The 16,564-nt window shown below is 35.2% G+C and overlaps 1 protein-coding gene and 1 pseudogene across 7 annotated transcripts in view; both read left to right on the forward strand.

The window, feature by feature from the left end:
* Nucleotides 1-16,564, forward strand: part of LOC125057779 (ankyrin repeat domain-containing protein 17) — a 45,171-nt gene that overhangs the window by 20,561 nt on the left and 8,046 nt on the right. For 3 of the 7 annotated variants that reach the window (XM_047661660.1, XM_047661661.1, XM_047661667.1), the window contains 24 exons: nucleotides 733-817; nucleotides 1,405-1,464; nucleotides 2,058-2,146; nucleotides 2,787-2,915; nucleotides 3,198-3,338; nucleotides 4,003-4,140; nucleotides 4,535-4,678; nucleotides 5,087-5,244; nucleotides 5,566-5,869; nucleotides 6,484-6,693; nucleotides 7,466-7,738; nucleotides 8,581-8,749; nucleotides 9,439-9,676; nucleotides 10,740-10,872; nucleotides 11,506-11,606; nucleotides 12,107-12,323; nucleotides 12,642-12,788; nucleotides 12,999-13,112; nucleotides 13,206-13,345; nucleotides 13,814-13,966; nucleotides 14,575-14,703; nucleotides 15,236-15,385; nucleotides 15,462-15,618; nucleotides 16,076-16,220. In XM_047661660.1, the coding sequence (XP_047517616.1) occupies nucleotides 733-817; nucleotides 1,405-1,464; nucleotides 2,058-2,146; nucleotides 2,787-2,915; nucleotides 3,198-3,338; nucleotides 4,003-4,140; nucleotides 4,535-4,678; nucleotides 5,087-5,244; nucleotides 5,566-5,869; nucleotides 6,484-6,693; nucleotides 7,466-7,738; nucleotides 8,581-8,749; nucleotides 9,439-9,676; nucleotides 10,740-10,872; nucleotides 11,506-11,606; nucleotides 12,107-12,323; nucleotides 12,642-12,788; nucleotides 12,999-13,112; nucleotides 13,206-13,345; nucleotides 13,814-13,966; nucleotides 14,575-14,703; nucleotides 15,236-15,385; nucleotides 15,462-15,618; nucleotides 16,076-16,220 (3,724 nt within the window). The remainder of the gene's footprint in view (nucleotides 1-732; nucleotides 818-1,404; nucleotides 1,465-2,057; nucleotides 2,147-2,786; nucleotides 2,916-3,197; nucleotides 3,339-4,002; nucleotides 4,141-4,534; nucleotides 4,679-5,086; nucleotides 5,245-5,565; nucleotides 5,870-6,483; nucleotides 6,694-7,465; nucleotides 7,739-8,580; nucleotides 8,750-9,438; nucleotides 9,677-10,739; nucleotides 10,873-11,505; nucleotides 11,607-12,106; nucleotides 12,324-12,641; nucleotides 12,789-12,998; nucleotides 13,113-13,205; nucleotides 13,346-13,813; nucleotides 13,967-14,574; nucleotides 14,704-15,235; nucleotides 15,386-15,461; nucleotides 15,619-16,075; nucleotides 16,221-16,564) is intronic. The other 4 variants (XM_047661665.1, XM_047661662.1, XM_047661664.1 and 1 more) reach the window with 4 other exon arrangements.
* On the forward strand, nucleotides 453-571 carry LOC125058146 (annotated as a pseudogene).

Here is a 16,564-nt window from a genome sequence, read left to right on the forward strand (position 1 = left end):
TTTTAGAACTAAAAGTAGTAAACTAAAGTTACTACTCATACATATCATTATATCCATGGTAGCTAGATTGAAATAATTACAATACCTATTTATATTTGGCATATGTATAAAAAATACAGTCAAAACCGTTTACGACGACATCGTTTAGAACAACATACCGGTTATATTGGCCAAAATCAAAGGTCCCGGCTGAATTCTATTGTATTAAGTACTTAATAACAACGTCATCGGCTGTTACAACTATCGGTTTGTACGACCAAATATTATTAGTCGCTTTTATGTCGTTTTAACAGATTTTGACTGTATATTACAATTCACGGCAATTTAGAGTCTTTAATTGACAATTAAATGGTCATAATAGATATCTGAGAATTTTATTATTGGAACGAAGTTCCTTATCGCGCGTTGTGAAAGGGGGCTAGACGGAAAAAATTCTTACGAAAAGTTGTCACGACACTTTTTTTGTCTATTTTAATACACCGGTTCTCGTCCGATCACCGAAGTTAAGCAACGTCGGGCGAGGTCAGTACTTGGATGGGTGACCGCCTGAGAACACCTCGTGATGTTGGCTTTTTTTTTTTTTTCGTCGTAAGATTGGTGTCGAGAAAATCTATCATACTGTTATGATACCAATTAACATATAAATTAATCGAAAGGAATTTCGTTCCATCCGGGTGTCCCTTGACACCTCTAAAGTTTTTTTTTATTTTATTTATGTCTTAATATACACAGAGAGCGGAAGCCCTCGCTGGACAAGTTCGAAACGAATCACTGCCAGAGACTGAACGGGGTATGCTGGAGCTAACTGATTCATCTGGTAAGTCTTATTTTTTTTTTATATATTGTAAAAATTGTTTCATGTAAATTTAAATATTCGAATCGACAAGCTTCACTACAGTAAAATGATTTCACCGTAAAATTTGACGGTTTCACTTCGATAGATTACAATCTACCGAATAATAATACGTTAAATTGTAAGCAGTACGTTGAGGTTCACAATCTCGCGAGATAGATTACAATCTACCGAATAATAATACGTTAAATTGTAAGCAGTACGTTGAGGTTCACAATCTCGCGAGATAGATTACAATCTACCGAATAATAATACGTTAAATTGTAAGCAGTACGTTGAGTTCACAATCTCGCGAGATAGATTACAATCTACCGAATAATAATACGTTAAATTGTAAGCAGTACGTTGAGTTCACAATCTCGCGAGATAGATTACAATCTAACGGTATTTACAATTTTACAGTGACATATGCATTATGCATCTCACATTGTCACTTAATTAATTTTAATAAATTCAGTCCCGAGTGTGATCTTAATCCATTTTAAGAGCCATAAAGGTAGTGTTGGTTCAGACATATTTCCATGTATTTAAAGGCGATAATTTGTGTAAAGGTCCACCGACGCTCGCCACGTCAGCCTTGCACGCTCTCGACCTACAATTCTGCGCCCAAGGCAAGTTGTTTGTGTTCCCCTATAACCTCCTAGTGCATAAGATCTGCATTCTGTGTTTTATTCCGATATTTTGTTTCTCTTATGGGGAATTAAAAAATATACAGATTTCGTATATATCTTTAATCATTTGTTGTGTTGCTTATGTTGATTTTATTTATTTAGCTAAACAACACATTTAGTTTTTGGCTTTGACTGTGTGATGTACCCTCGAAATATTTTTAATATTCATATTTATTGTTGTTCAATATTCAAGATTTTATTTAAAATCATATACATTCAAGAGGATGATAGATGGTAATAACAGATTATCTCTCTTATTTAATCTGAAAGAACTTTGTTCCCATTTATATATCACATTTAACAATTTTGTGCGCTTTTTGTGGGTGATATAGAGCTTGTTTTAGTAATTAATTAACAGTGTACGCTTTTTAACTCTAATCAATGACGTCGTGGGTTCCGATATCTGTGTGCGCAATTAAAACTTGCTGGGGCACATGTCTCACATCCATCTCATCTAACACATAGACTGATTACCTACTCGCCTATATATATATATAAAGTATCACAATTAATAAATAATTGTTATATTGCAGGTGCGAAAGTTCATCCACCCGTCTCCCCGCCTTACCCCCCTCCGAAACATTTATTCCAAGTGCAGCAACTAGCGACTAACGTAAGCCAGGTAAGATTTTTTTAATACATAATAATAACATCAAATTAGATTATTATCTATCAATTTTTGAAGTGAAACTTCTAGGCGCATGAGGTTAAAATTTTTACGGATGAAACGCAATAATAATAATATTAGCGTCACGAAGATGTGCAGCGTTTTTGTCCAGAGAGAGCGTTTGATTCCGAACGAGAGAGTGAGTGTGAAGGGCGAATTACCTTATAGAAATTCTATTTTTAAAATTAAAATACTAAAAAAATGGTATTAATTTTCGACACTTAATATTTTAATGACAATTAAATTCCTAACATATCTTTTTTCCTCACTCTAAGTCTCGGAAATCTAAAGTTTAAGATTTGTATAAATATGAACAAGACTTAAAAATTAGTTAGCAACAGAAGTTTCACTTCTGACATGTGTTACCTGTTACATTTTGTTTAGAGACAAGCCCTTGACTAGATCACAGCTTTGTAAATAGTATTTATTTAGTAATAATTTTTGTCGACTGTTATTTCGATTTATTGTCGAATAAATTAATTCAGGCCATTTTTGTTTTTTGGATTAACTTGAGAGTAGAACACTTCTTAATAATTAATGTTGCAAAAATAAACGATTTTTATGAGTACGTATCAAAGCCTAAATAATTCTATAGAACACTCCCATACAAGATCGGCCCCGCGCAAAGGCGACACGTAAATGTGCTAAGTTTGGTTGCAAATTCCTTCTTCTAGACGCGTTGCAACGTCTCGGACAGCACATTCATGATGTGGGTGACGTCACGGTAAAAGTCTATTTAGGTACCTATTCGTGTCGTAGGTATTTAAATGTATTTGGTAGTCTTTGTCCCAATAAGAGGCTTCTAGACTCTAGAAGTACGAAGTAATGACAAGTTAGAAGTAGCTTATTCTAAGATTGGGTAGATTGTCACGGCTTAGATGAATTGCCAAATATATAAATTCATTAAATTGTGTCTGACTTATATAACATTTTTATTGAACTCGACGGATAGATGTTGGTTTTATTTTTAATATTTATCTCTTCAATATTAAATTTAAATTTCCAGCTTCAATTGCAAGAACTCCAACAACAGCAGCTCCAGCAATTGACGGCGCAACAACAGCAGCAGCAAAAGAAACAGCAACAACAATTACAGCAACAATATGTACAGGATATGCAGCAGAGACCTGAAGCGTATGCGCCGCAAGTGAGTTATAATGCCGTTGTAAAATTTGTTTGTTAAGTAAGCAAAATGTCTTATTATTGCTGCGGCAAATTTCATTGATCGTATTTTTTCATTGATAATAAATGTATAACAAATTTTTAGATAGAGCCACAAAACATTGAAGCCCCACAGTATGAAGTAAGGGAGCGTTCAAGTATTACGTCACGAATTTTTTGAAGATTATTCCCCCCCCCCCCCATGTAACGCTCCGTAACGTTATTTGTACCAAAGTACAGTACTGTACCCAAGTATAGTAAAACGTTTCGTGACAACCTAGTGAGTTAAAAAAGGAACCCCCTCAAATTCGTTACGTAATACTTGAACGCTCCTAACCTACACTTAAAGATTAGAAAAACAAACAAAATATTGAATAAAAACTTTAGCAAACTATTCTACAAAGCTACTTACGCGGTTAGAGCGTTAACTATTTGGAAAAGCATCAGTTGAATTGTTGTACATAATTATTTTGCAAATATATACGAACTTCGTATTGAGATATTTTCTGTTCACCAAGCTTTGTTTGACCATGCGTCCTTATCCGTATATTCACGGCGAAACAGTAATTTGTTAGTTGAAACAGAACGCAGCCCATTGAGGGTCGGGTAATTATTGTACTGGTTTTTGTTGTAATAAATGTCATCCGCAGGTGGGTGACGAGGTAAGCGCGGGTGATGGCAACTCGGTGGAAGCGCGTGGCCTTGGCGCGGTTCTCGCGTATCTTCAACGGGAAGTGCCTTCACTCGTAGCCCTACCACCCAATGAGCTCAGAACCCTTGTGCTGCAGGTAAAACACTCTTCCCTAATAACTTAGTATGATGTTTGAGAGTGAGAGTTTTTAGAATTAATGTATTAAAAAAATGAACTTGTTACTATAGGTCATTGTAATGCAACAATTGTAATACGAATATATACAGAAATAGATCTTTAGATCATAATAAACCAACAAAGCTTTAAGTATTTTCATAGAAATAATTTAATACATAACAATGCACAGCACCAAAGGTACTGTCATAAAGCGAACTCACGAACAGAGGAAACGGACTTTCATCATCAGTTTCATCACTTTGGTTATATATATTTCGATATTAGATTATCTATTATTTTTAAAATGTTTGCAAGAAAAGTAAAATTTTCAAGTCATGTCAAAAACACAGGGCCTTATATTAATTGATTTTCAGGTAATGCAGCAGAAGTCCCATGAGCTCCAGCTGGACAAATGCGTGGGCGAGGGCGATGGCAGCGGGGAGGAAGGCGACGAAAGACACGCCAGACGTCTGCTGGCTGCCGCCGAGGAGGCTCTCACCGCTGACTGTGATATGCAGGTGGGTCTTGTCAGATACTTTTTATTTGGATTTATTTAGCTAGCAATGATGGTTTAAAAGCTTCTTATAAATATTGTTATATACAAAGTTACAGGTTATAAAAACTTACTAGGAACTTAATGAAATTTTAAGTAAAAAATATATTTCTATCTAATCGAGTTGTGCAAAATGTTTTATTATTTTGTGTTTAGCTGTCTCTTAATTTTGAATCTCTATATTACTTTAAGTTGCCTCTTAGCACGAAATGCCTGAAGACCTCATAGACTCTGTCCATACCTTGTGTTTTTCTTTGTGGTTAATATAACGGAAATAAATACATTTAACTAAACTAATAGTATATTTTAACATAATTTTTTATCAGTTTAAGCTTTTTGTAATGTACTTGTATAAACCAATGCTTTGTTTTAGGGCATGCAACTGGTTGGTCAACCCGTGCATGAGTTTCCTGAAACGGTTGCGCCGACGTCCCTTGAGCCCACGGAGCCGAGACCTGACCTGGAAGTTCCCTCTGACCATCACCATCACTTCGCCTTACCACCGCCAGCTATAACTTACGATGACTTTAGGTAAATACCGTCTTATCGCTTTTTATAATTCTTAAATAATTTGTTATTATTCATCTGGAAGTCGCTGCTAAACTTTTGACAAACTGTTTTCTAAATTGATGAGCACTCATTTTAAAAGTTATTTAGTAAGTAATTAAATTTAGAGCTAAGAATTTAAAATGGAATGTTACGTGATGTGGCTGAATGTTATTCTTTTTTTCTCGTATAACCGATAATTTTAACATTAATTAATGTAGGTACAATAAAGTGTCAATAAATAAAACATTCTCAACATCTAGGTGTTTTTATATTAGTGCTATATACGTTAATAATATATTACAGAACGTCATACGCTCCGCCAGTAGTGCCAACCACAATGCCCAGTGACATGCAACCGGGCATGGCCCCCAACATGTCTATAGCTCTCACGGCTGGCCTCAACGCGGGCCTCACAGCTGCAATGGCAGCCGGTGTGGCGCCGAACCTTTCTGCCGAAGTGGCACGTGACATAATCGCGGGGCTCACGGCACAGATGCCGGCGGCCGCGCCTGCCCTACCCACTTCGTACACCCCGCCCTTGCCACACCCGACCAAGAGGGATCATCATCACCAGGCTACCAATACCAGTGGAATTAAGACTAAAAAGGTAAATTAGTGAAAGCATAAATTATTAATTCGTTTGTGATTGAAATTATGTTCTGTGTAATTATGGTCTTAGGCCCACATCTAGAACGACAAACTTAAGTTTGCTTTTATGAACTGTCATACCATTTTTTCTGTTTGAACATTGACATGTTTGACAGTACTCAAGTGGAGATTGTGGCCTGAGGTAACTTTTGGAATACGGGCCTTAGGTTTGGGAGCGTTCAAGTCACGTCACGCAATTTTTGGAGATTATTGGACCCCCTCCCCCATGTAACGGGCCTTAACGTTTTTTTTGTACCCAATTATAGTAAAACGTTTCGTGACCACGTAGTGACTCTTTATACCTAAAAGTTACCATTAGGTGGTGTAAAGTACTGGAAAGTCGAAAATAATATTAACAATAACGGTTAATTTAATCCCCGCCCCGTATCGTAACGTTTTACAAAAAGACCTACCCACCAAAATTCGCTACGTAATACTTGACGTTCCCTTTGCTAGTTAAACCAAAATAAAGTCTAAAGGTCTTGACATCGTCAAGAAAATAGTTGTGGGAACCTCAATTCAGCGGTTCAGCACTTAATTAAGTAATAAATTAAACAAAATTTCTTGTTTCAGAACCGTTTTGGCAATCGCGGGTGCCGAACGGAGACGTACGGTGCGTCGCCCCCTCAGCCAGCGCCTGCGGCCTATCCCTCCATGGACGTGGACTCGGAAACGGACTCGAACCACGACACGGCGTTGACCCTGGCCTGTGCTGGAGGTCACGAAGAGCTGGTAGAGTTGCTTTTGGCGAGAGGGGCGGATATTGAGCATCGGGACAAGAAGGTATTGTAGTTTTTGTTTTTATTTAACGAAACATTATTGTCACATTTATTTGGATAAATAAATTAATTAAAATAATATATAATAATATCTTTACAATAAATCATTTACAATTGTATTTATTTGTGAGTATGGGACATATTCCCTCTGATATAGGAGTGATAACATTAAAAGTTTTAAAGCACCATTACACTAACAACTACTTGTTTTTACAAAAACGTGCCAAAAAGATCATCACTACATACTTAAACTTAAAATATTTTTCAACAAAATTAAATTCTTTATTAGTAATAGTTGAGGGTAGAAGTTTTAATAGATGGGGATGGGCCGACGAGATTGAAAGGATAGTTGGCAGCATTGGATGACGGCAAAAAATGAAGTAGGGTAGAAAAAGTTGGAGGCATCTTAGCTTAATAAACTGGAATATATATTTGTTTTTGTATATTATATGTAAAAAAGATGTGGACAAATAAAGGTTTATTATTATATTTATTAGATGCTTAAAGTTTTTGACAATAAACATTAATAACAAAAAAAAATTTACCGGATTGAAGAGATTAACCCGAAGTTTCGCGTGCTTTACAGCGTGCATGGTCACGGTGACTGAAGATAAAAGGTGTTGAATGTCAAAAAGTGTCACAGCTAGAGTTAAATTTAAAATTATGAAAAATAATTACATAACTTCAATCCGGTAAAAATTGTTTTATTATTGAATGTGTGAAAGTTATGTCAATAAAAGACAATACTATTAATTACATTCTCGAACTGTTTTTAGGGTTTCACACCTCTAATACTAGCGGCGACAGCGGGCCACGAGAAGATAGTAGAGATTCTCCTGAACCACGGTGCGGATATCGAAGCCCAATCGGAAAGGACGAAGGACACCCCCCTCTCCCTCGCCTGCAGTGGGGGCAGGTACGACGTCGTGGAGCTGATACTCAGTCGCGGTGCGAATAAAGAGCACAGAAATGTGTCCGACTATACGCCCCTCTCGTTGGCTGCTTCGGGCGGATACGTCAATATTATACGGCTTTTGTTACATCACCAGGTAAATTGTCATTTTCTTTATCATATTGTGACTAGCTGACTTGGCTAACTTCGTTCCGCCCTACAACCTTATAATATCATTGTTACTTTAATTTAACTTATTTTAGGATTTCATTAATGTTAAGTATTACATTAATACAACTTTTTTGCAAATACAGAAATGTTTTATTGCTTGCCATTGCGAAAGAAGAATGGTAGTTTTACACATTAGGCATCTTCTCTCTAGCGTCAATATGGCGATACTGCATGTTAAGCACTTTCTGATATCCAACATCTTTTGATCAGGATCAAAGCATGGTTATGCATCTCCTCATTCACCTTAAGATCGGAATTTCTTGAACTGACACGAATTCGACGTAAAATGATGCGTAGTTTTGTCAACAGATGGCACCATATGGTTTTTGCATTCGTAAAATTAATTTATTTATTTATTGTTATTCGATAACTTATCCGATATTTTATTGCTTATTCTGCTATTCGGGACGGAAACAAATCCAACAAATCACAAACCATGGCAATCGGTCCAGCCGTTCTCGAGTTATAAGTGTTGTAACAAACACGACTTTCTTTTATATATATAGATGTGGGGCTTAGGGTAAATAGTTCAGAGTTCTAGTATCACTCTTCGAACTTAGCAAAAGCAGTTTCAATTTTTATTGGTAGAGGTGATGCCAAGATGGCCGCTCTACAATTAAAGCTTTTTATGACTATTTCTTTACCAGATCTAAATTAAATTTGATTTTTATGTATTTATCAATACATTTTTTTCACAATAAATTAAATGATTTATTTTAATAAATTCTGTTAATAAAAGATTTTATTTAGCGTAAAAATGTTATACAGGCGGAGATTAACTCCCGTACGGGTTCGAAGCTGGGAATATCACCTTTAATGTTAGCGGCTATGAATGGTCATACGGCGGCTGTTCGACTCCTATTGGACTGCGGTTCGGATATCAACGCGCAGATCGAGACCAATCGCAATACAGCGCTTACCCTGGCCTGTTTCCAAGGTAATAATTTTTCTGTTAATTTACGATTGTATATCGTCCCTGTAGAGCGAAAACTAATTAATCTATGCCGTTAAAACTATATTATTTTTCTTTATTTAACTGTCCATAAAAATAAACTCGATCTGAGTGAAAAATCACTAACTAGGGGCGAATATTAACTAATTCATACCTACATCGGATATTCTACAGAGAACAAATAACTTATTGTTATTTTTTAGGTTTTCTCAGTAATAACTTAATCATACTTTGGGTAGCTAGCATCATTTTAACATAATTTGATTTCCTTCAAAATGAAACGAGAAACATTAAAATATGTCATGTTATGGCAATTTATGTATTTCAAAACTTTAACCCCCATTATCTCGAAACAGGTTTTTTGGACTTAATGAATTTTCGCTCTCCGGGGACGATATGTCTTCTATGTCAAACCTATTGTGGGTATATATGTCTTCAGTATGAGTTGTCAATTTTTTTTTTAAATCTTTACTAAAATTTATATGAAAAACAAAAGATTGTATTGAGTATTTTTATAAGTCTTAGAAGCCTCTAAGTTTGTCAACTGTATAACTAAAAGGTATTGCTATATAGATTTCTGTACCTACCAACGCATAACATAATGTCGCCGGAGTTCTAACACAAGACCTCCAGCTGATACGCCATCTGGAACTCAATTATTATTGTTCTCACAGGCCGCCACGAAGTCGTAAGCCTTCTCCTAGACCGCAAAGCGAACGTGGAACACCGTGCCAAGACTGGTTTAACACCCTTAATGGAGGCAGCTAGTGGGGGGTACGTGGAAGTCGGAAGAGTTCTCCTAGATAAAGGGGCTGACGTCAATGCGCCACCCGTGCCTTCGTCAAGGGACACCGCCCTTACCATCGCAGCTGATAAGGGACATACTAAGTTCGTCGAGCTACTGCTGCAGAGGTGGGTGGATTGAACTTAATATATTATTATTCTTTACAATAATCCTTTATTCTGTTTAGATAACACTAATACATTTAAAGAAAACACTTTTTTGACGGAATGAAGCTGTGTATTATTATAAACTTATAATTATTCACATAATTTAAAAAAAAATACAGACGTTTCGCGTTCTTTACAGCGTGCGTGGTCGTGGTGATTGAAGCCAAAAAGTGTCACAGCTTTAGAAAAAAGTTATATTATCTGCATTTATTTCCCCGGAGTCGATATAAACTCAAAAATAAAATACGTTAAAAAAGTGTTTTCTTTAAATGTGCAAAAGTTATGTTAATAAAAGACAATACTATGTAACACTAATACATTTAAGTTAGTAAGTATAACTTAACAACTTAAGTACTGAAATCAATAATAAATAAATACGTGTACGCGTCTACCAGAGCCGACAAGCGTACGCACAAACTGACTAACAATTTGCGATTGAGTACGGTCTTCTATTGTACTGAGGATACTCTTCCTACTGCATCGCAATATGCGTAAATTGATGCTGTTATTTTCCGACGTATCGCCCAGAAGTCATCAGTTTGAGCCCGGGAAACATGTCTGAGGCACTGCATAAGCGTGGCAGTCCCAACAGCATCCTAAAGGCTTTATTATATAGAATGGGCAAGGTACTTGGTGACCCGGCGGGGTACAGCTAACCGCTTGTGTAAAAGTTTTGGCAGTAAGCCTTAAAGGGGATACCCCCTTTTTTTCCTAGAATCCAACAATGAGCAAACTATGTTTATGCGTGCTTAGTGTAAGTGTGTAGTGTATTCTCACACTTAGCATTATAAACAAAATTTATTAATTTACCCTTGGACCATACATAAACTTGTGCTTCATTCAAAATTTTTGTTTATACTATTTAATATTTAATGTTCTTTATTCAATTAGTCGAAAGAAAATAGCTACTTAGTAATTTTTCTCTTCTATTGAATACCGACTGATATCTAATGAGGTAACTACAATATTTTTGAAGCAAAGTCAAATGTTATAAAACTAATTGTGATTTATAAATTTATTTTAGACGAGCGGCAGTAGAAGTGAAAAACAAGAAAGGCAATTCTCCCTTATGGTTGGCAGCGAACGGCGGCCATTTGGCAGTTGTCGAGATGTTGTACGCGGCTGGTGCAGATATCGACTCACAGGATAATAGAAAGGTCGGTTAATTACGCGACTTATTATTACTACGTACAATTTTATTTGATTTTTGTAAAATTTTTGGTACAGGTTATTATACGTTGAATACGATTAAAGTCAAGCAAACAAACGATAATATCTTATATTAATTATATAATAATTTGCGTGTTGTTTCCACGAGAATGTTGATAGAGGACAAATCTTTGTTATCAATTTATTTTATTATTATTTATTACTTAAGATGTCATGTGGAACATGGTGTAATTGATGCAGCTCCTTACACACGTTGTGTACAACAAAAAACTTGTCGATTAAAAAGAGTGGCGTAGAGTTTATTGCCAGTTCTTCTCTTCCGTTCTACGCCCTTGATTTGAGAACTGACAGTAAATGTAAAATTCCAAGCATTTAATGTATATTTATTTTTTGACGTTCATATGTTTACATTGTGTTACCTATATGAATAAATGATTTTAACTTGACTTAAATGTACGAAGCTAAGTTATGAAGGAGATGAAAATTCAATAGTAACTACTGTCTATAAAATGCCAAGAAAAAATCTTGAATACATTTCTAATGGGGTTATTTTAAAGTTACAATTTAATCCTAGTACAAACTGTCTTCAAAAGTAATCATTGAATTAATATTTTCATCAGGTTTCTTGCCTGATGGCAGCCTTCCGCAAGGGCCATACGAAAGTGGTTAAGTGGATGGTTGGTGTCGTCACGCAATTCCCTTCAGACCAGGAAATGACAAGGTATGTCGGATATTCTTTTTTAAATCGAATCTAGGTCTTTTTATGAACTGTAAATAGTGATCTCTGTTAGTAATTTGGGTTCTGCAGTGACTTTACACATGAATTTTTTTCTCTTTATATTGTGAAATATTTATGAAAAAATTTAAAAAAAAATTATGTGTGAAACTCATCGTAATAAAATAAAAGTGCGTGCGTACAAAGTACACATTCAAGAAGTGAAACTTCTTTGTAAATTAACTATATAAAATTAGCTGCCCAAATCCCATAATTTAATTTTGTCAGGCTAAGGCTAAAGCTAATTAAAAACCAGAACTAAAATTGTTGTTGTTATGTATATAGAAATACCACCATACATATGGTAACAATTACCAAATAGTATTACAAATTCCTTATTATCATAATTGCTAACTTATGTCCACATTTTCTAAAATAACTGCTACTCATGCGCCTAAAGAAGTTTCGTTTGTTGGCTTTTATTGATATTATTTTCTTGCATTTAGGTACATTTGTACAATATCGGATAAGGAGTTGCTAGAAAAATGCCAAGAGTGCGTGCGCGTCATTCGAGCAGCGAAAGAAACTCAAGCGGCGAGGGCCAATCAAAATGCCACCATTTTACTAGAAGAGTTAGATGCGGAACGATGCCGGGAAGAGAGCCGCAGACAGGCAGCTGCTAGAAGGCGAGAGAGGAAGAAGAAAAAGAAGATGGAGAAAAAGGTATATATTCTTAAATGCGAATAGACGATTTTATATATATTTTTTATACTGTTTTTAAGATTAATAATTTTTTGTATCTATTTTATCAATAAATTAATTAAAATCTTACAAAACCCTTTGATAGTTTGTTTTGCTTAATCGGTTAAAATAGTTAAAACTCCTCTTATAAATCTTAATTTTTCACAAATTTTGAAACTGTCCCGACATTCTGAAATTCTTTTTTATATGTTAAAATGCAGAATTCGTTTATTGATTAAACTTGTCATACAAAAAAAGTGTTTTTTTAATGTTTTATCTATATATACGTCTCTGTTACAGGAGGAACGACGTAAACTGCAAGCGGAGAATGAAAAGAACAGCCTGTACTGCGAAAAGGCATCTGGGGAGTTGTCAGAAGGCGGAGAGCCTGATGATGAGCCCGTGCCCAAGGAGGAAGGTGACTCCGGCATTGACGCCAACTCACAGGTATATTCATTTAATGACACAGAATATGTGGACTGTTCAATAGTATTTCTTTCAATAAAACGTTAAAAATAAATACAGTTTTGGGCTGTATTTAATACATGATAAACACTGGATTAACTTGTAGAAATACTATATTTAATGTCTTATAAAAGAGTCACAAATTTATAATATTTTTACAATATAAAAAACTTAACAATTGGTTTTATTCAGGGTTCCTGTTCATCATCGGATGTGAAAGCTCCACCCGCTTCAAGCAAAAGTAAGAAAAAGAAAAAAGAAGAAAAGACACCTCCACCCGCACCTTCTAAGAAACAACCCGATAAAGTAAGCTACTTAAGCTAAAAGCTAAAAAAATACAATATATAGAACCTTATAGAATATACTTAATTTTCAAAAATGCATATTTATTCTCCATAGACAAAGCCTAAAATAGAGATAAAAGAGAAAGAAGTCACCTCTAAGAGCGAAAAGAAGCAAGAGAAAGAGAACGTTGCGCCTGCGCCTCTCGCCACTCCTGTCACTCCGCCTAAGCACGAGCGACGAGAGAAGAAAGAAAAGTGAGTTATTATATTATTTGCAATTTATTATTTTTATACATGTGTTGTAATTCACTTAAACTAAATGTTAATGGCATGCGTGTGTTACTTATTTTAACTATTGATTAATTTCTTAAATAGGGCTTCAAAATCCTAATATTTTTTGTAAATATTTTAAACTTGTACATTGCATTACATATTTTGATGTTGCATGAACTTTGTGTTGCTTAAGCGGGCCATAGACGGACCGCATGTTGCAGTCAAGACCGACTGCAATATGCGGTCGCCGCACGGCGATCTGCAGTTTCCATACTAAATTTATATTCGCAATACACAGACCGCTTCGTCTTGACTGCAAATAGTGGTCCGTCTATAGCCCGCTTTAGTCTATAATTGAGTAGATTAGAATTTATATGATCTAATAATAGTTAAAGACATAAATCTTAAAGGTGTTTGGGGAGTGGGGTTAAAAGGTGAATGTTGTTGCAGAAAACAAGAAGAAGATGCTAAAAGCATCGCAGTACAGAATATTAACAAATTTGGGAACAGCTCTAGAAAGAGCCAAGTATTTGAATCGTCTAGGTTTAACGTGGAGAGAGACGACGTTGACACGATCGAGAAAAATAAAAAAATATTCAGCCAGTAAGTTGACATGACCAGAGATTATAAAAAATTAACATATCGATGTCAAAGTTGATCTGTCTTCGAGAAGCTAGTTTTGGGTATCTGTAGTTAATATTTGATGTGCTAATGCATGTTTATTTTTTGCATTTTATTTGAATGAATTTTAACTGTTATATTTAATTCAATTAAAAAAAACAAATCTAAAAAATGGCACAGTGCAGTCTCTGATTGCATTGATTTGATAATAATTAGCTTAATTTTTAAATAAATGAATAGCTTTTGGATCGAAGAATTCTTATTATGCTACTGTATATTAACCAGGAGAATGTGTCAAACAAAATTTGAGACATTGTACTTTAGTTAAAACATTTTAAGAAGAAAAAAAGTAGTTAGAATGAATGAAATGAAAGATACAACCTCATTCATTTGTTTTATTGTATATTTTATACATATATTGTATATGTTTCTTTTATTCGAAATCAAAGAACGAAAATCTTCATTCAGGATTTAGAAACATGTAAGCTTTTCTAAAATGTCCCACGTACGAGTAACCGCGTGTCACGCATTTCTTTAACAGAGCTATCATTTATAATATGAAACGGTAAATAATTAATTCATTCCCTTAGATGGGAGATGGAAGGCAAAAATACTTCCCCAAAGGGGGCAACAGCTCCTGGTGCTTCGCGTCGCGAGGAGGGCTGGAAGGAAGTCGTCAGAAAATCCAGCGTTCAACCTCCATCTGCAGTGGAGCCTGGGTATATTTTCTTCTACTTTTATTTTGAATATAGAAAAATGTAATGTTCACCAAAAATTATGTGTTAAAGTCAGTGCTTAGTCATACATTATTTACATTTTAATTACAATTCAACGTTATAGTTGTTAATTTACGATACGCAAATAACTTTTTTATTAAATCTGATTAAAGTAAGACTCGAACCAAATATCTGATTTAAGTAAACTAATATTGTATTGCAAATAAATTATCTTTACAATCCTTACTTTTCAATCAGGGTCTTAAAAAAAAGGTGCCTATTAATCATTATCATGGTTGACATTTAGTTTTAAGTGAAATGCTCTTTCGACATCGTCCTTAACTTACATAATTTCAAAGTATGTATAAATACTATTTAAGAAATCGACAATTGTATCGCATCATCTAAGCCTTTCAAACTAACTAGTAACTCGGACACGACCGCACCTTATAATGCCAAAGTCGAGCACCTAGTGCCCTCTTCCCACTAAGGGCTTTACACTACAGTATGAACTAATAAAAAATGATTTTTTTAGATGTAAGAAAGTGTGCGTAGCATCTCATGCGATATCCCGTGTGATCGGTCGCGCCGGCTCGAACATTAACGCGATCCGATCGGCGACCGGCGCTCACATCGAAGTCGACAAGCAGACTAAAGGCCAGGGGGAGCGGATTATTACTATCAAGTATATGTCGTTTATAATTGAATTTATAGCCTCCGAAACAATACTTCACGATTTTATTTTTTTTAAACTTTTGCAGAGGCTCGACGGAAGCTACAAAGCAAGCGGCCACCCTTATTGCAGCAATGATTCGTGATCCAGAAGCGGACATAGCGCAGCTGTTGCCCCGGGCTAAGTTACCTGCGCCCGCGCCACAACCAGCTATTGTTAAGCCTGCTAAACAACCTACGCCTAAGGTAAACGTCATTCTTTTGATGAAGAAAGAAATATTTATTAGAGTAGGAATGTAGTTTATATAAATTAGGCCCCGGTTATTATATATTATTAGTTTTTTTGTTATATATAATTTAAGTTAGCTGTAGGAGTAGGTGCGAAGCAAGTTATGGTGACCATAATCATATTCTTACCAGACCATTATATATTCATAGTTAAAAGATATTTATATAAATTAATGAATATATCCATAGAAAATAGATGATAAATTCATTTCTAAATGTCTTTTGAAAGAAGAGATATTAAATATCCGTAATTATTGTAATAAATTGATCAAAGTAATAGGGGATATTTTTTAATGATTTCTTTATTATTCGTAACTGGTATCGGCACGTATCTTGGCGTGAAGTGGCGTAAAAAAGTTCTGCACATTTTCTGTTTACTAAATTTATTATTGACCAGTAAAATTTATCAATCCAGGTGGCTCATACAAGTAGCGTGCCAGTGACAAGTCGAGTAGGGCCAACGACCAGTACGGGCGTGGTAACGATCGCGCCCGCACCTGCGCGTGCGCCTGCCAAGCAACACATGCCTGCGAGACCGCCCACACGGACGCATACACACCGTTAGTATTATAATTATCATGTGAAATTCATTTTGTTGTGAATATATTAAAAAATCTTAGTAAACCTTTTTAAGAAATTTCTGAGAAAATGTGTTTACGCTGTAAATAAATGAGTCTTGGGTATGTCTTAAGTTTTAAGTTATTTAGAATAAAGGAGAGTGTCTAATAAATCAGAATATTGCAGTGGCTATCACTCCAATAAAGATATATCACAAAACGCCTCTTTTTTTAGCTACAAGTTAGTAAAAATATTTCAAATATTTTTATAGTAAACTTGTCCACACAAGTATTGTCAGATATCTATTTTAACTGTTTGTAATTTAATAAAATATAATTAATTGAAA

Source organism: Pieris napi, chromosome 17 (genome assembly GCF_905475465.1).
Source record: "Pieris napi chromosome 17, ilPieNapi1.2, whole genome shotgun sequence".
NCBI classification, from domain to species: domain Eukaryota; kingdom Metazoa; phylum Arthropoda; class Insecta; order Lepidoptera; family Pieridae; genus Pieris; species Pieris napi.